Source organism: Bombina bombina, chromosome 9 (assembly GCF_027579735.1).
Source record: "Bombina bombina isolate aBomBom1 chromosome 9, aBomBom1.pri, whole genome shotgun sequence".
Taxonomy (NCBI): domain Eukaryota; kingdom Metazoa; phylum Chordata; class Amphibia; order Anura; family Bombinatoridae; genus Bombina; species Bombina bombina.
This window is the reverse complement of record NC_069507.1, coordinates 48,754,321-48,773,787: the sequence shown is the minus strand read 5'-3', so window position 1 is coordinate 48,773,787 and position 19,467 is coordinate 48,754,321. Positions and strand designations below refer to the sequence as shown.

General features: G+C 41.3%; 1 protein-coding gene across 1 annotated transcript in view; it reads left to right on the top strand.

Moving 5' to 3' along the window:
- The window catches only part of PARG (poly(ADP-ribose) glycohydrolase), a 482,847-nt gene that overhangs the window by 328,043 nt on the left and 135,337 nt on the right, over positions 1-19,467 (top strand). The window contains 1 exon segment of the mRNA XM_053692075.1: positions 561-708. Coding sequence (XP_053548050.1) covers positions 561-708 — 148 coding nt within the window.

The following is a 19,467-nucleotide window of genomic DNA, read 5'->3' as shown; positions in this document are numbered from 1 at the left end:
GTAAGGCTTTGTCCTGTTATTGTTATATAGTCCTTAGCGCTTTTGAATTATTTTTAAATGTTTATATTTTATTTTTTATAAATTGTGATTTCTACCAGATTCAACCTCTGTTTATATTTGTTATTTTAAGAGCGTACTAGATATTTTTTTCCTAACCTTTATAGCTGGTTATTTACAATTGCATATAGAATTTTGTTATTTTTATGTTAGAATCAAGTCCAAGCTTACTATATTGAAAGGCCACTTGCCAAGGAGGAAAACCCTTTGAATTGGTGGAGCTAACAAAGATACATCTCCCACCTTGGCAAAATTGGCAAAGCCCTACTTGTGCATCTCAGGCACCTCAACGCCATCTGAGCACCTCTTCTCTGCTGCAGGCAAAATAGCTTGGTAAAAGAGAGCCAGCCATGAGCCTGTGGTTATGTTGACAGCTTTTGCTGAACACTCCTTTATTTTATGTAATAAAAAGTGTGCTTGTTCTGTGCTTGCTTGCATTGCTAAAAAAGCAAACTCTGTAACCTAGATTTCTGTATTTTAGACCTGTTCTTTTCTTTTTGCAGGTGGATTTTGCTAATCGTTTTGTTGGTGGAGGTGTCACTGGCGCAGGACTGGTTCAGGAGGAAATCCGCTTTATTATCAACCCTGAGCTAATCATTTCACGCCTTTTTACAGAAGTATTGGATAATGATGAATGCCTTATTATAACAGGTCAGTCCTCCAAATCAGGGGTCGCCAAACTTTCAGACCTCATGGACCACTGGCACTAAACTCACAATTTTAAATACTGTGGACTACTAGCCAAATTTTGGGCTGGAAACAGAGAGGCAGAAAGTGGGGGGGAAATAATTATGTTTAAAAGGCCCACAAGACTTCCAAGTCAGTCACCTCCCCAGTTAGGAATTATTCAAAACTACTTATGATCATGGACAGACATTGGAGTCACAAATTAAGTTTATATCAGAAAGCTCTCAATATGGATGTGAGCTAACAACGACTGATGTTATTGGCAATTACTATAATACTGGTGGGATATGGCTGATCTGCTGGATGGCAATTACTGGAATTCAGGTGGAATGGCTTTGTGCGCAGGAAAATTATTAAAATGAAAATTAATATTCAATAAAAAAAATGAAGATGAAGGGGAGGAAGACAAACAGTGATGTAAATCCATCTGAAGGAATTAGGAAAACTACTACAAAGAGACAGGTTAAGGGAAGAAAATAAATTAAATATGAGAATTTTTTTTTAATATTTTCTTTTTTTATATACTTTCAAGCCAAGACTATACCAACCTCTGCTGGCTTTAGAATGGAAGCATCTTCCTCTGAGCACTGTGCCGAGCAGGAGGAGATAAAAATACAATCTAGCTATGCAAGTTGCGCAGTACTACGCAACGTGCATAGGGAGATTGTAATTTAATTCCTCCTTCGGTTTTCACTGATGTCTAGCCAGGCACTGTAGGCAGTTGCGGCGCGACAGGGCTAACACCATCAGAGGAGACTAATGCCTGCTTGATGGTGTCAAGGACCACCAACATCTTCTTGTGGACCACCAGTGGTCCACGGACCACTGGTTGGCGACCGCTGCTCCAAATAACGCTATACCTGTTACTTGGTCAACCGTGTTTTAATCCCTAAGCTAGCTAAATATTTGTGTTTCAGGGAGCATCATTGTTCCAAACCTATTGCTGTGCATTTTCATTGAATACCTTCCATACTGTTTGACGCTCTGTGGGGGTTTTCCGCACAAAAATAAGTTTCCTTTGTCATCGGGTTTGAGAAGATTCTGCCTGCATTGCTAGCATTACCGCTTGTTTTATAAGTCACTATCCTATAACTATGTTAATAATAAGTTTGGACTTCTACACATCTTACAAAAGCACAGTTGAAGAAGAAAAACATCTGTTCACACTTCCTTATAGGAACATTTAATGGGATTTGAAGCCCCCCAAAAAATATTTTGTGATTCAGACAGAGCACACAGTTTAAAACAAAAAAAAAGTTTTCGGTTTTATCTAATTTGTAAAAGTATTATCAAATTTGCTTCAATCCCATAATATTCTGTGTTGAAGAGATACCTATGTAGGTAGCTGGAGCACTTCATAGCAGGAAATAGCGCTGCAATCTAGTGCTATTCCAAATGGATAACATTCTTACAAAACTTCTGCCATAAAGTTCTCCAGACACGTGCACGCTCCTGATCTTGAACCCCTGCTTTTTAACAAAAGATACCAAGGAATGAAATGTGATACTATAAGTAAATAAGAAAGTTGTTTAAAATCACATGCTCTGTCTGAATCATGAAAAAATGTGGGTTTCATTTCCCTTTAAATTCAAACTTGAATTCCCCATAATTGTATTTAATGAAAATGAAACCGCATTGCAATTTACTTTCATAATTTATATTAATTATTTTTTTGCTGTAGAAAAGTGATGGTCACATGATCTGCGGCTCAGAATCAGAATTTAAAGGAACATTAAACACCACTTGATTGTGTGCAAAAAATAAATAAAATGGTGCTTGTTTCACGCTACCTAGACACGCCAAATAGCAAATTATGTAACCTTAATTTCTCTTGTAAGATGTATCGAGTCCACGGATTCATCCTTACTTGTGGGATATTCTCCTTCCCTACAGGAAGTGGCAAAGAGAGCACCCACAGCAGAGCTGTCTATATAGCTCCTCCCTTAGCTCCACCCCCAGTCATTCTCTTTGCCTACTCTAAGTACTAGGAAGGGCAGAGCGAGTGTGGTGACAAAAAATGTTAGTTTTTTATTTCTCAAGCAAAAGTTTGTTATTTTAAATGGTACCGGTGTGTACTATTTACTCTCTGGCAGAAAAGGGATGAAGATTTCTGCAAGGAGGATGATGATCTTAGCACTTTGTAACTAAGATCCACTGCTGTTCTCAGAAGGGCTGAAGAGTACAGGAAAACTTCAGTTGGGGGAACGGTTTGCATGCTAAGCTGCATATGAGGTATGTTCAGTCTATATTTTTCTTGACAGACTGTGTTAATTCTAGAAAAGGCTGGCAATATTCCCATGAGGGAAGGGTAAGCTGTATTCAGACACTTGGATAGGAATTTCAGCTTGCATGAAGGGCTCATTAGTTACTGGTGACACTGTTAGGAAAAAACGTTTTTGTTTATTCAGTAAATGATGCAATTATAACGTTTTCTCTTGTAAGATGTATCGAGTCCACGGATTCATCCTTACTTGTGGGATATTCTCCTACCCTACAGGAAGTGGCAGAGAGAGCACCCACAGCAGAGCTGTCTATATAGCTCCCCCCTTAGCTCCACCCCCCAGTCATTCTCTCTGCCTGCTTAACTGCTAGGAAGGGCAAAGAGGAGTGTGGTGACAAAAATATTAGGTTTTTATTTTCTCAAGCAAAAGTTTGTTATTTTTAAATGGTACCGGTGTGTACTATTTATTCTCTGGCAGAAAAGGGATGAAGATTTCTGCAAGGAGGATGATGATCGTAGCTCCCCCCCTTAGCTCCACCCCCCAGTCATTCTTTCTGCCTGCTTAACTGCTAGGAAGGGCAAAGAGGAGTGTGGTGACAAAAATGTTAGGTTTTTATTTTCTCAAGCAAAAGTTTGTTATTTTTAAATGGTACCGGTGTGTACTATTTACTCTCTGGCAGAAAAGGGATGACGATTTCTGCATTTTGTAACTAAGATCCACTGCTGTTATCACAAGGGCTGAAGAGTACAGGAAAACTTCAGTTGGGGGAACAATAATGTTCAGTCTATTTTTTTCTAGACAGACTATGTTATTTCTAGAAAAGGCTGGCAATATCCCCATGAGGGAAGGGTAAGCTGTATTCAGACACTTGGATAGGAATTTCAGCTTGCATGAAGGGCTCATTAGTTACTGGTGACACTGTTTGGTAAAAACGTTTTTGTTTATTCAGTGAATGATGCAATTATAACGTTTTTTTGAAGGGACTAAAGGGGTCATTGTGGCTTGTTTTTGAGTTTTCTAACCCACATGGTTAATTTAGAGACACTCTAGTGTTTGTCTGTTAGGCCTCAAAACATTGAGTGAGGTGGGAGGGGCCTATTTTTGCTCCTCAGTTCTGCAGTTTCTTTTCCTCTGAGACTTCTAACTGCTTCTCCAGAGGTTCCTGCCAGGTTTGAGGGCTGTAAAAGAAGTTTTTTCCCCACAAATTGTTCTGAAGGGCAGGTAGGAGCCACAGCAGAGCTGTGGCAAAGTGCTGAAAGTCTTTTTTACCGGTTTTGATGTTTTTTCAATCCGGTTTTGCCATTAAGGGGTTAATTGTTTATTTGCATAGCTGTGCAAAGTTACTAAGGCTATATGATACTACTGTAAAAATTTCGTTATGTTTACTGCTTTTTTACACTGTTTTGCAGAATTTGTGCAGCTTTTGTTTCTCTTAAAGGCACAGTACCGTTTTATTTCTAAGTGTTATTTACTTTGATTACAGTGTTTTCCAAGCTTACTTGTTACATTACTAGCCTGTTTAACATGTCTGACACCAAGGAAAATCCTTGTTCAATATGTTTGGAAGCCATTGTGGTACCCCCTCTTAGAATGTGTCCCAATTGTACTGATATGTCTAAACTATAAAGAACATATATACGCACTTATAAATAGAGCAATAGATGATTTTCAGTCAGAAGTAAATGAGGGTTCGCCATCTAGCTCTCCCCAAGTGTCACAACCAGTAACGCCCGCACAAGTGACGCCAAGTACCTCTAGTGCCTCTAATTCATTTATTTTACAAGACATGGCCACAGTTATGAATACAACCCTCACAGAGGTTTTATCCTAACTGCCTGGTTTACAAGGAAAGCGGGACAGCTCTGGGTTACGGAAAAATGCTGAGCAGTCTGACGCTTTAGTAGCCGTATCTGATATGCCCTAACAATGCTCTGAGGTAAGGGTGAGGGATTTGTTATCTGAGGGAGAAATTCCTGATTCAGGAAAGACGCTTCCTCAGACAGATTCTGATATGACGGCCTTTAAATTTAAGCTTGAACACCTCCGCTTATTGCTCAGGGAGGTATTAGTGGCTCTAGATGATTGTGACCCTATAGTGGTCCCAGAGAAATTGTGTAAGATGGATAAATACTTAGAGGTTCCTGTTTACGCTGATGTTTTTTTCCAGTCCCTAAGAGGATTGTGAATATTATTGCTAAGGAGTGGGATAGACCAGGTATTCCGTTCATTCCCCCTCCTGTTTTTAAGAAAATGTTTCCCATATCTGACACCATGCGGGAGTCGTGGCAGACAGTTCCTAAGGTGGAGGGAGCTATTTCTACTCTGTCTAAGCGTACAACTATACCTTTTGAAGTCAGTTGTGCTTTCAAGGATCCTATGGATAAAAAATTAGAGGGTCTCCTGAAGAAAATTTTTGTTCATCAAGGTTTTCTTCTTCAACCTATTGCGTGCATTGTTCCTGCAACTACTGTAGCTGCTTTCTGGTTTGAGGCTCTAGAAGAGGCTCTTCAGATGGAGACTCCATTAGAAGACATTTTGGACAGAATTAAGGCCCTTAAATTGGCTAATTCTTTTATTACAGATGCCGGTTTTCAACTGGCTAAATTAGCGGCAAAGAATTCAGGTTTTGCCATTTTAGCACGCAGGGCGTTATGGCTTAAATCCTGGTCTGCTGATGTGTCATCTAAAACTAAACTTTTGAACATCCCTTTCAAAGAAAAGACCCTATTCGGGCCTGAACTGAAAGAGATTATTTCAGACATCACTGGAGGGAAAGGTCATGCCCTCCCTCAGGATAGATCAAATAAGATGAGGACCAAGCAAAATAATTTTCGTTCCTTTTGGAATTTCAAGAGTGGTCCCGCTTCAGCTTCCTCTGCTGCAAAGCAAGAGGGGAATTTTGCCCAATCCAAGTCAGTCTGGAGACCTAACCAGGCTTGGAACAAGGGTAAACAGGCTAAGGAGCCTGCAGCTGCCTCTAAGACAGCATGAAGGGGTAGCCCCCGATCCAGGACCAGGTCTAGTAGGGGGCAGACTCTCTCTCTTCGCTCAGGCTTGGGCAAGAGATTTTCACGGTCCCTGGGTTTTAGAAATTGTGTCCCATGGATATTTTCTGGAATTCAAAGGCTCTCTTCCAAGGGGGACTTTTCACATTTCTTGATTGTCTGTAAACAGACAAAGAGAGAGGCGTTCTTACGCTGTGTAGAAGACCTACATACCATAGGGGTGATCCGCCCAGTCCCAAAAGAGGAATGGGGGCTAGGTTTTTACTCAAACCTGTTTGTGGTTTTCAAAAAAGAGGGAACTTTCAGATCAATCTTGGATCTCAAAATTTTAAACAAGTTCCTCAAAGTTCCATCATTCAAGATGGAGACTATTCGGTCTATTCTACCTCTGATCCAGGAGGGTCAATATATGACCACCGTGGATTTAAAGGATGCGTATTTGTCCCTTCTGGTGGTTCTACAACCACGGGGCATAGCAGTGGCGCCTTATCTAGACGACATCTTATTTCAGGCGTCAACTTTCCAGCTATCCATGTCTCACACGGACATTGTGTTGGCTTTTCGTAACTCTCACGGGTGGACGGTGAACATAAAAAAAGAGTTCTCTCTTCCCTCTTATAAGAGTTTCCTTCCTAGGGACTCTGATAGACTCGGTAGAAATGAAAATATTTCTGACGTCGGTCAGAAAATCAAAGCTCTTAACCACTTGCCGAGCTCTTCATTCCATTCCTCAGTATATGGAGGTAATCGGACTCATGGTAGCGACAATGGACATAGTTCCTTTTGCCCGCCTACACCTCAGACCACTACAACTATGCATGCTCAAACAGTGGAATGGGGATTATGCAGATTTATCTCCTCAACCGCATCTGGACCAGGAAACCAGAGATTCTCTTCTCTGGTGGTTGTCTCAGGACCACCCGTCTCAGGGAATGTGTTTCCGCAGGCCAGAGTGGCTCATTGTAACGACAGATGCCAGCCTGCTAGGCTGGGATGCAGTCTGGAACTCCCTGAAAGCACAGGGCTTATGGTCTCGGGAGGAATCTCTTCTCCCGATAAATATTCTAGAACTGAGAGCGATATACAATGCGCTTCAGGCGTGGCCTCAGCTTGCTGCGGCCAAATTCATCAGGTTTCAGTCGGACAACATCACGACTGTAGCTTATATCAATCATCAAGGAGGAACAAGGAGTTCTCTAGCAATGATGGAGGTAACCAAAATAATCCGATGGATCACTCTTGCCATCTCTCGGCAATCCACATCCCAGGAGTAGAGAACTGGGAGGCGGATTTCCTAAGTCGTTAGATTTTTCATCCGGGGGAGTGGGAACTCCATCTGGAGGTATTTGCCCAGCTGTTTCAGCTATGGGGCACACCAGAATTGGATCTGATGGCGTCCCGTCAGAATGCCAAACTTCCTCGTTACGAGTCCAGGTCCCGGGATCCCAAGGCGGTACTGATTGATGCTCTAGCAGTGCCTTGGTCCTTCAATCTAGCCCCTGGTTTCTCAACAGCCGGGCCGTGGCCCAGTACCGGGCCGTGATAGCCCTGCTGGTGGGCCCTGACCTGTCATGCCCCCACTGCACACTCTTACCCCACTGCACACCAGGGGCAGACTGAGACCAATCAAGGCCCCAGGAAAACTGTCTCACACTGACCCAAATGTATTCAAATTTATCCAAATGAACATGGTAGCCTCCCTGCCCTAATCCCAACAGGCCCATCAACCTCCAGAGCCAGGACCCCCAACTTTAAGGGCCAAAGAAAGGGCCCCCAACCTCCAGGGCCAGACCTCACACTCCATGGCCCTCACAGCGACAGACCCTCGGCAGGACCCCCCACACTCCAGGGCCCCCTCTAAACCCACACTGAACTGCTTAGTTACTGATAGGGCAAATCCCTGCTGCTTACTATATATATATATATATATATATATATATATATATATATATATATATATATATATATATATATATATATAATCTATCTACCGGGCCTTGAGGTCACTTTGGTTGAGAACCACTGATCTAGCCTATGCATTTCCACCGTTTCCTCTCCTCCCACGTCTGGTTGCCAGAATCAAGCAGGAGAGAGCTTCAGTGATTCTGATAGCACCTGCGTGGCCACGCAGGACTTGGTATGCAGACCTAGTGGACATGTTCTCGGTTCCACCGTGGACTCTGCAAAAGAGGCGGGACCTTCTAAACCAAGGTCCGTTCATGCATCCATATCTATTTTCTCTGCGCCTGACTGCTTGGAGATTGAACGCCTGATTCTATCAAAGCGTGGTTCCTCTGAGTCGACAATTGATACCCTGATTCAGGCTAGAAAGCCTGTCACCAGGAAGATCTATTATAAGATTTGGCGCAAATATCTTTATTGGTGTGAATCCAAAGGTTACTCGTGGAGTAAGATTAGGATTCCTAGAATATTGTCTTTTCTCCAAGAAGGTTTGGAGAAGGAATTATCAACTAGTTCCCTAAAAGGGCAAATATCTGCTTTGTCTATTCTTCTTTTTTTTTTTTTTTTATTTTAATATTGAAAAAATACATCAACAATACAAACAATTCGAATAGGATACTTACATGTATCCAGTTACATTTGTCAAAATTCTACATAAGTGTTATATATCCAAAAGGGGGAGGGAGAGATGGGTCAGTTATACCCATCGGGTCAACCTAGGAATCCATTATCTTATATAGTGATATACTAAAATATTCATACATCAAGAGAGTCCAACTAACTTTTTTTTTTTTCCCCTCTCCCTTTTTTATATCCAGAGAGAAAAAAAAAGAAAAAATTATATAATCACCTCCCTCCCCACCCCCCCCCCCCCCACCCACCCATTCCGAACCGTTTGGGCCTCCTGCTCGGGGCTCACTCACTATATTTGTATATTAATGATACCTTCTATATTGGCAGTGAAGTCTTTACCCTGGCTTAGGATAAAATCTTTCCAGACCTTTAAATATGAATTGTCTTTTTTCCTTTCAAGCCTGTAGTCATGGGCTGCACGTATTGCAGTATCTGAAAGGAGTTTTTTTGCTTCCTTAACCGATGGAACTCGAGGTTTGCACCAATTATCGAAAATACGTTTTCTAAGATTGAGTATCGCTGTTAAAATGAATCTCTTTTTATTCCCCCATGAAAGACAGGGGGTCAGTAATATTATAGAATTTATTGAAAACCTCACTTCAACAGTTGTCATTTGGGAAAGTAAATATGCTACCTTATGCCAAAATTGGTTCACCTTCGGACACTCCCACAGGAGGTGTCCCAAGTCTGGGTCACTTAAATGGCACCTAATACAAAAATTCTTGACATTACAATTCCACTTAGCTACCCGCCGTGGGGTGAGATAATCTCTATTAATGATCCTAAACTGCGTTTCTCTTAGATAGATTGAAGGAGAAATAGATAACGTTGTCCTTAAACTGTTCTCTAGTTGATCTATAGGGTCCGTCAAACTTAATACTTTTCCCCAATATGACCTTGCTCGTGCTATATGTTTTTCTGTCTCTGCAGATCTTAAAATTTTATATATAGAGGATAGAGAACATTTTTCCCGTTTAAGATGATCTATTAATGGGTGTTCTTGAAAGATCTGGGGAAACAGATACAATAGCTTTCGTATATAATCTTTAACTTGCAAGAAGTAAAACATATGTTTCTTCTGTTAAGTGTGATCAGTCCACGGGTCATCATTACTTCTGGGATATTACTCCTCCCCAACAGGAAGTGCAAGAGGATTCACCCAGCAGAGCTGCATATAGCTCCTCCCCTCTACGTCACTCCCAGTCATTCTCTTGCACCCAACGACTAGATAGGATGTGTGAGAGGACTATGGTGATTATACTTAGTTTTATATCTTCAATCAAAAGTTTGTTATTTTAAAATAGCACCGGAGTGTGTTATTACCTCTCTGGCAGAGTTTGAAGAAGAATCTACCAGAGTTTTGCTATGATTTTAGCCGGAGTAGTTAAGATCATATTGCTGTTCTCGGCCATCTGAGGAGTGAGGTAAACTTCAGATCAGGGGACAGCGGGCAGATGAATCTGCATAGAGGTATGTAGCAGTTTTTATTTTCTGACAATGGAATTGATGAGAAAATCCTGCCATACCGATATAATGTCATGTATGTATACTTTACAATTCAGTATTCTGGGGAATGGTACTTCACTAGAATTACACTGTAAGAAATACATAAAGCTGTTTAATAACTAGAGATTATGTTTAACGTTTTTGCTGGAATGTAAAATCGTTTTCATTTGCTGAGGTACTGTGTGAATAAATGTTTGGGCACTATTTTTCCACTTGGCAGTTGCTTAATCTGTTTTTCTGACAGTTTCTGTTCTCCCTCACTGCTGTGTGTGAGGGGGAGGGGCCGTTTTTGGCGCTTTTTCTATGCATCAAATATTTCAGTCAGCAACTCATTGTATTCCCTGCATGATCCGGTTCATCTCTACAGAGCTCAGGGGTCTTCAAAACTTATTTTGAGGGAGGTAATTTCTCTCAGCAGAGCTGTGAGAATTATAGTTTGACTGAGATAAAAAACGTTTATTCTGTAATTTGTTTCCTGCTTTCAGAATTTGTTATCTTTGCTAATGGGATTAAACCTTTGCTAAAGTTGTGTTGTTTACAAGGATTGAGGCTATAACTGTTTCAATTTATTAATTTTCAACTGTCATAGATCTTCTGTGCTTCTTAAAGGCACAGTACATTTTAATATTATTCTAATTGAATTGTATTTCCAAGTTGCAAGTTTATTTGCTAGTGTGTTAAACATGTCTGATTCAGAGGATGATACCTGTGTCATTTGTTGCAATGCCAAAGTGGAGCCCAATAGAAATTTATGTACTAACTGTATTGATGCTACTTTAAATAAAAGTCAATCTGTACAAATTGAAAAAATTTCACCAAACAACGAGGGGAGAGTTATGCCGACTAACTCGCCTCACGTGTCAGTACCTACATCTCCCGCTCAGAGGGAGGTGCGTGATATTGTAGCGCCGAGTACATCTGGGCGGCCATTACAAATCACATTACAGGATATGGCTACTGTTATGACTGAGGTTTTGGCTAAATTACCAGAACTAAGAGGTAAGCGTGATCACTCTGGGGTGAGAACAGAGTGCGCTGATAATATTAGGGCCATGTCAGACACTGCGTCACAGGTGGCAGAACATGAGGACGGAGAACTTCATTCTGTGGGTGACGGTTCTGATCCAAACAGACTGGATTCAGATATTTCAAATTTTAAATTTAAACTGGAAAACCTCCGTGTATTACTAGGGGAGGTGTTAGCGGCTCTGAATGATTGTAACACAGTTGCAATACCAGAGAAAATGTGTAGGTTGGATAAATATTTTGCGGTACCGACGAGTACTGAGGTTTTTCCTATACCTAAGAGACTTACTGAAATTGTTACTAAGGAGTGGGATAGACCCGGTGTGCCGTTCTCACCCCCTCCGATATTTAGAAAAATGTTTCCAATAGACGCCACCACAAGGGACTTATGGCAAACGGTCCCTAAGGTGGAGGGAGCAGTTTCTACCTTAGCTAAGCGTACCACTATCCCGGTGGAGGATAGCTGTGCTTTTTCAGATCCAATGGATAAAAAGTTAGAGGGTTACCTTAAGAAAATGTTTGTTCAACAAGGTTTTATATTGCAACCCCTTGCATGCATTGCGCCGATCACGGCTGCAGCGGCATTCTGGATTGAGTCTCTGGAAGAGAACATTGGTTCAGCTACTCTGGACGACATTACGGACAGGCTTAGAGTCCTTAAACTAGCTAATTCATTCATTTCGGAGGCCGTAGTACATCTTACTAAACTTACGGCGAAGAATTCAGGATTCGCCATTCAGGCACGCAGGGCGCTGTGGCTAAAATCCTGGTCAGCTGATGTTACTTCTAAGTCTAAATTGCTTAATATACCTTTCAAAGGGCAGACCTTATTCGGGCCCGGGTTGAAAGAGATTATCGCTGACATTACAGGAGGTAAAGGCCATGCCCTGCCTCAGGACAAAGCCAAAGCCAAGACTAGACAGTCTAGTTTTCGTTCCTTTCGTAATTTCAAAGCAGGAGCAGCATCAACTTCCTCTGCACCAAAACAGGAAGGAGCTGTTGCTCGCTACAGACAAGGCTGGAAACCTAACCAGTCCTGGAACAAGGGCAAGCAGACTAGGAAACCTGCTGCTGCCCCTAAAACAGCATGAATTGAGGGCCCCCGATCCGGGATCGGATCTAGTGGGGGGCAGACTTTCTCTCTTCGCCCAGGCTTGGGCAAGAGATGTTCAGGATCCCTGGGCGCTAGAGATAATATCTCAGGGATACCTTCTGGACTTCAAATACTCTCCTCCAAGAGAGAGATTTCATCTGTCAAGATTGTCAACAATCCAGACAAAGAAAGAGGCGTTTCTACGCTGCGTACAAGAGCTCTTGTTAATGGGAGTAATCCATCCAGTTCCACGATCGGAACAGGGACAGGGGTTTTACTCAAATCTGTTTGTGGTTCCCAAAAAAGAGGGAACTTTCAGACCAATCCTGGACTTAAAGATCCTAAACAAATTCCTAAGAGTTCCATCGTTCAAGATGGAGACTATTCGGACAATTTTACCTATGATCCAAGAGGGTCAATACATGACCACTGTAGATTTAAAGGATGCTTACCTTCACATACCGATTCACAAAGATCATTATCGGTACCTAAGGTTTGCCTTCCTAGACAGGCATTACCAGTTTGTGGCTCTTCCATTCGGATTGGCTACAGCTCCAAGAATCTTCACAAAGGTTCTGGGTGCTCTTCTGGCGGTACTAAGACCGCGGGGAATCTCGGTAGCTCCATACCTAGACGACATTCTGATACAAGCTTCAAGCTTTCAAACTGCCAAGTCTCATACAGAGTTAGTGCTGGCATTTCTAAGGTCACATGGATGGAAGGTGAACGAAAAGAAAAGTTCACTCGTTCCACTCACAAGAGTTCCCTTCCTGGGGACTCTTATAGATTCTGTAGAAATGAAGATTTACCTGACAGAGGACAGGCTAACAAGACTTCAAAGTGCTTGCCGCACCCTTCATTCCATTCAACACCCGTTAGTGGCTCAATGCATGGAGGTAATCGGCTTAATGGTAGCGGCAATGGACATAGTACCCTTTGCACGCTTACACCTCAGACCACTGCAACTGTGCATGCTAAGTCAGTGGAATGGGGATTACTCAGACTTATCCCCTTCTCTGAATCTGGATCAAGAGACCAGAAATTCTCTTCTATGGTGGCTTTCTCGGCCACATCTGTCCAGGGGGATGCCATTCAGCAGACCAGACTGGACAATTGTAACAACAGACGCCAGCCTTCTAGGTTGGGGTGCCGTCTGGAATTCTCTGAAGGCTCAGGGACAATGGAGTCAGGAGGAGAGTCTCCTGCCAATAAACATTCTGGAATTGAGAGCAGTTCTCAATGCCCTCCTGGCTTGGCCCCAGTTGACAACTCGGGGGTTCATCAGGTTTCAGTCGGACAACATCACGACTGTAGCTTACATCAACCATCAGGGAGGGACAAGAAGCTCCCTAGCTATGATGGAAGTATCAAAGATAATTTGCTGGGCAGAGTCTCACTCTTGCCACCTGTCAGCAATCCACATCCCGGGAGTGGAGAACTGGGAGGCGGATTTCTTAAGTCGTCAGACTTTTCATCCGGGGGAGTGGGAACTTCATCCGGAGGTCTTTGCCCAAATACTTCGACGTTGGGGCAAACCAGAGATAGATCTCATGGCGTCTCGACAGAACGGCAAGCTTCCTCGTTACGGGTCCAGATCCAGGGATCCAGGAGCAGTCCTGATAGATGCTCTGACAGCACCTTGGGACTTCAGGATGGCTTACGTGTTTCCACCCTTCCCATTGCTTCCTCGATTGATTGCCAGAATCAAACAAGAGAGAGCATCAGTGATTCTAATAGCACCTGCGTGGCCACGCAGGACTTGGTATGCAGACCTGGTGGACATGTCATCCTGTCCACCTTGGTCTCTACCTCTGAAACAGGACCTTCTGATACAGGGTCCCTTCAAACATCAAAATCTAACTTCTCTGAAGCTGACTGCTTGGAAATTGAACGCTTGATTTTATCAAGACGTGGATTTTCTGAGTCAGTTATTGATACCTTAATACAGGCTAGGAAACCTGTTACCAGAAAGATTTACCATAAGATATGGCGTAAATACCTATATTGGTGTGAATCCAAAGGTTACTCTTGGAGTAAGGTTAGGATTCCTAGGATATTGTCTTTTCTACAAGAAAGTTTAGAAAAGGGTTTATCTGCTAGTTCATTAAAGGGACAGATCTCAGCTCTGTCCATTCTGTTACACAAACGTCTGTCAGAAGTTCCTGACGTCCAGGCTTTTTGTCAGGCTTTGGCCAGAATTAAGCCTGTGTTTAAAACTGTTGCTCCACCATGGAGTTTAAACCTTGTTCTTAATGTTTTACAGGGCGTTCCGTTTGAACCCCTTCATTCCATTGATATAAAGTTGTTATCTTGGAAAGTTCTATTTTTAATGGCTATTTCCTCAGCTCGAAGAGTCTCTGAATTATCAGCCTTACATTGTGATTCTCCTTATTTGATTTTTCATTCGGATAAGGTAGTCCTGCGTACTAAACCTGGGTTCTTACCTAAGGTAGTTACTAACAGGAATATCAATCAAGAGATTGTTGTTCCTTCTTTATGCCCAAATCCTTCTTCAAAGAAGGAACGTCTACTGCACAACCTGGATGTAGTCCGTGCTCTAAAATTTTACTTACAGGCAACTAAGGAATTTCGACAAACGTCTTCTCTGTTTGTCATTTACTCTGGGCAGAGGAGAGGTCAAAAAGCTTCCGCTACCTCTCTTTCTTTTTGGCTTCGTAGCATAATTCGTTTAGCTTATGAGACTGCTGGACAGCAGCCTCCTGAAAGAATTACAGCTCATTCTACTAGAGCTGTGGCTTCCACTTGGGCCTTCAAGAATGAGGCCTCTGTTGAACAGATTTGCAAGGCTGCAACTTGGTCTTCGCTTCATACTTTTTCCAAATTTTACAAATTTGACACTTTTGCTTCATCGGAGGCTATTTTTGGGAGAAAGGTTCTTCAGGCAGTGGTTCCTTCTGTATAAAGAGCCTGCCTATCCCTCCCGTCATCCGTGTACTTTTGCTTTGGTATTGGTATCCCAGAAGTAATGATGACCCGTGGACTGATCACACTTAACAGAAGAAAACATAATTTATGCTTACCTGATAAATTCCTTTCTTCTGTAGTGTGATCAGTCCACGGCCCGCCCTGTTTTTAAGGCAGGTAAATATTTTTTAATTTATACTCCAGTCACCACTTCACCCTTGGCTTTTCCTTTCTCGTTGGTCCTTGGTCGAATGACTGGGAGTGACGTAGAGGGGAGGAGCTATATGCAGCTCTGCTGGGTGAATCCTCTTGCACTTCCTGTTGGGGAGGATTAATATCCCAGAAGTAATGATGACCCGTGGACTGATCACACTACAGAAGAAAGGAATTTATCAGGTAAGCATAAATTATGTTTTCTTCTGTACTGTAGGAAAAATATTTTGAAATTCTGCAAAATTATGAAGTTTTCTAGTCTTAAAATCATAAAACTCTGCAACCGAGAGAACTTTAGTGGGTGACCATAGACTAAAAGGATTAACTGAGTTACCTAGTGGGAAGTACCAGTTACCTTGAATGGGTAGCCATTTAGAGACCGCGGTAGAATATCCAAGTAACTTCATGGTATTTCTCCATGCTCTTAAGATGTCTTTAAGTAAGGGATGGTTAGCAATTGTAATGCCCAGAATCTTATTTGATGCGTGTAGTATAAAGCCCATAGAGTAGGGGGCACAAATCTGTTCTTCTAAATACCTATCAGATAATTTAAATGACTGAAAAAACCAGTCAATTGGAAGTCTTATTAAATTATACCATTCCAAATTAGGTAGTGATAACCCCCCTCCCAAATATGGTTGATGCAGTATTTATAGTTTTATTCTGGGTTTTCTCCCACTCCACAGGAAGTATCTCAACGCCCGATTGAAACGCCATAGATCCATTTTTTTTATAAGAAAAGGAAGCATTCTACATGGATACAAAATTTTTGGGACTATGAACATTTTATAAAGATTAACTTTACCCGAAATTGAAACCGGCAACGCTGCCCAGCTTCTCAATTTTATCATAGTTTCTTGGAGGACTGTTAGAATATTGTCACGATACCAGTCATTGGGGTTAACAGAGAGTTTCAAACCCAGGTATTCCAAAGCATTGGATTCAATAAATTCATAGGTCTGATGTTTATTCCTCCTCTTCAACCAAATTACCTTTGATTTTGCCAGGTTGGTTTTATAACCAGAGACATTCCCATAATCCTTTAAAAGATCTAGGACTAGATTAATAGTGTCTTTCGGGTTACTGACATACAGTAGTAGATCATCAGCAAATAAAGATACCTTTAGCAATTCCTTGCCTATATTAATTCCTGTAAGGAGTTCCCTCAATTTAATTGCCAATGGCTCCAGAAATAAATCGAAAAGTAGGGGTGAAATGGGACACCCCTGACGCGTGCCTCTTGAGAGTGTAAAAGATTGAGTTAAATCATTATTGATCATAATTGATGCCTTGGCATCTGAATAGATATTACTAATAAAGGTACGAAACTTTTCTCCAAATCCATATCTGGCCATAACTTTAAACATAAATGGCCATTCCACTCTGTCGAAGGCCTTCTCTGCATCCAAAGATAGCAGGAAGGCCTCCGGCAGAGCAGAACCCCCACTACTGTACTGAGAGATAGCGTGGAGTATCTTCCTAACATTTTTCTCAGATGATCTTCCACTCACGAATCCCACCTGATCCTCATGTATGATTTTAGGTGCGATTAGCTTCAATCTTTCTGCCAAGATCTTCATCATAATCTTGTAATCAAGATTAAGCAGGGATATCGGTCTATAAGATGTAAAATCTAAAGGATCTTTATTAGGTTTAGGGATTAATACAATGTTTGCCCTCTTGCTTTGTCTATTCTACTACACAAACGTCTGGCAGATGTCCCAGATGTTCAAGCATTTAGTCAGGCTTTGGTCAGAATTAAGCCTGTTGCTCCGCCTTGGAGCCTAAACTTAGTCCTTAAAGTTCTTCAAGGGGTTCCGTTTGAACCTATGCATTCCATAGATATTAAGCTTCTATTTTGGAAAGTTTTGTTTTTAGTAGCTATCTCTTCGGCTCGAAGAGTTTCTGAGCTATCTGCTTTACAATGTGATTCCCCTTACCTTGTTTTCCATGCAGATAAGGTGGTTTTGCGTACCAAACCTGGGTTTCTTCCTAAGGTTGTTTCTAATAAGAATATCAATCAAGAGATTGTTGTTCCTTCTCTGTGTCCTAATCCTTCATCAAAGAAGGAACGTCTGTTACACAATCTTGATGTGGTTCGTGCTTTAAAGTTTTACTTACAAGCAACTAAAGATTTCCGTCAAACATCTTCATTGTTTGTTGTTTATTCTGGTAAACGGAGAGGTCAAAGGGCTACGGCTACCTCTCTTTCCTTTTGGCTGAAAAGCATCATCCGTTTGGCCTATGAGACTGCTGGACAGCAGCCTCCTGAAAGAATTACTGCTCATTCTACTAGAGCTGTGGCTTCCACATGGGCTTTTAAAAATGAGGCTTCTGTTGAACAGATTCCGTGGACTCTATACATCTTACAAGAGAAAACATAATTTATGCTTACCTTATAAATTTATTTCTCTTGTGATGTATCGAGTCCACGGCCCGCCCTGTTTTTTAAGACAGGCATATATATTTTTATTTTAAAACTTTCAGTCACCACTGCACCCTATAGTTTCTCCTTTTTCTTCCTAGCCTTCGGTCGAATGACTGGGGGGTGGAGCTAAGGGAGGAGCTATATAGACAGCTCTGCTGTGGATGCTCTCTTTGCCACTTCCTGTAGGGAAGGAGAATATCCCACAAGTAAGGATGAATCCGTGGACATCACAAGAGAAATACATTTATCAGGTAAGCATAAATTATGTTTTTATTGGTTGGTGAATTTATCTACCAATCAGCAAGGACAACCCAGTTTGTTCACCAAAAATGGGCCGACATCTAAACTTACATTCTTGCTTTTCAAATAAAGATACCTAGAGAATGAAGAAAATTTGATCATAGGAGTAAATTAGAAAATTGCTTAAAATTGCATGCTCCATCTGAATCACGAAAGAAAACATTTGGGTTCAGTGTCCCTTTAAGGTGTTAACTGTCCCTTTTTAAGTGTGCTCCAATTTGCCTGACACAGTGATTGTTTAGACAAGTGCGCACACATTTACAGTACATTTAGTCTTAATTGCTTACAGTCATGACACATAAGATATGTAACTGGGTTAGGCAATTTGCAGAATTTTGCCGCATACATCTATTACATAATTTGCTTTTTGGCCTCTCTAGCATGAAACAAGTGCAATTTGTACATCAGAAGTAGAATAAGTAATCTATGCTGCAAAACTTGCTTAATTTATGGGGTATGTCCCTTTTAGGAGTGATGCATCTTTTGTCCAATTCAGAGCAAGTTGTTCTCCTGACCTTCAGAAGTACAGTGTATTTTTTAATGTATTCCTTTTTCTTTGCACATTTTTTGCAATCCACTTTACTTTATTACAGTGTCTGCTAATGAATTATAGTGATACAGTGTTCTGTTCCATTAATGAAAATGGCCATTTCATCATCCTTGTTAAATTTCTGGCCACTTTCCATCTCCCAACTCTGGCCAGTCTCCTCCATATGTCACACTCTCTCCCCCCAATAAATTACATTTCTGGCGATGGAGGCTCCGTGACTCAAGTCTAATGGATGTAACAATGCAGCTTTAATTTGCAGAAGAGCCTAAGAAATTGGAAGAAATTAAATTTACTGTGATTTTTTTTCTGCATCTGCTTAGCATCAACTTAGTAATGGTAATTAGATAAGTCAATCTTGAGGAATCTTCTGCCTTACTATCTTTAGCGATAAGCATTGCAGAACAAACTGTACTAAGCAATATACTATCAAATGGCAATGCAACAGGACCCCCACGTTAGTGGGGGATAGGTTATAAGCCCCCCAGTGGATGCCTGAAACCACGAATAGTAGCGAATACTATATACTGTACATGCGGTACATACCTATGATAATTTCTTATTTTGCTTAATTTAGAAATTAAACTTTAACAATAACTAATAATAAAATAGAACAATTATATTAATAAAAGTTATGTGAATTAAAGGGACAGTCTACTCCGGAATGTTTGTTTAAAAAAAAAAAAAAGATAATCCCTTTATTAACCATTCCCCAGTTTTGCATAACCAACACTGTAATATTTATATAATTTTTACCTCTGTGATTACCTTGTATTTAAGCTTCTGCAGACTGCCTGTCAGGGTGCCAGGAATCAGACTGAGACGATGAAGTGCAAAAATAATCATACCTTTTATTAATAGCA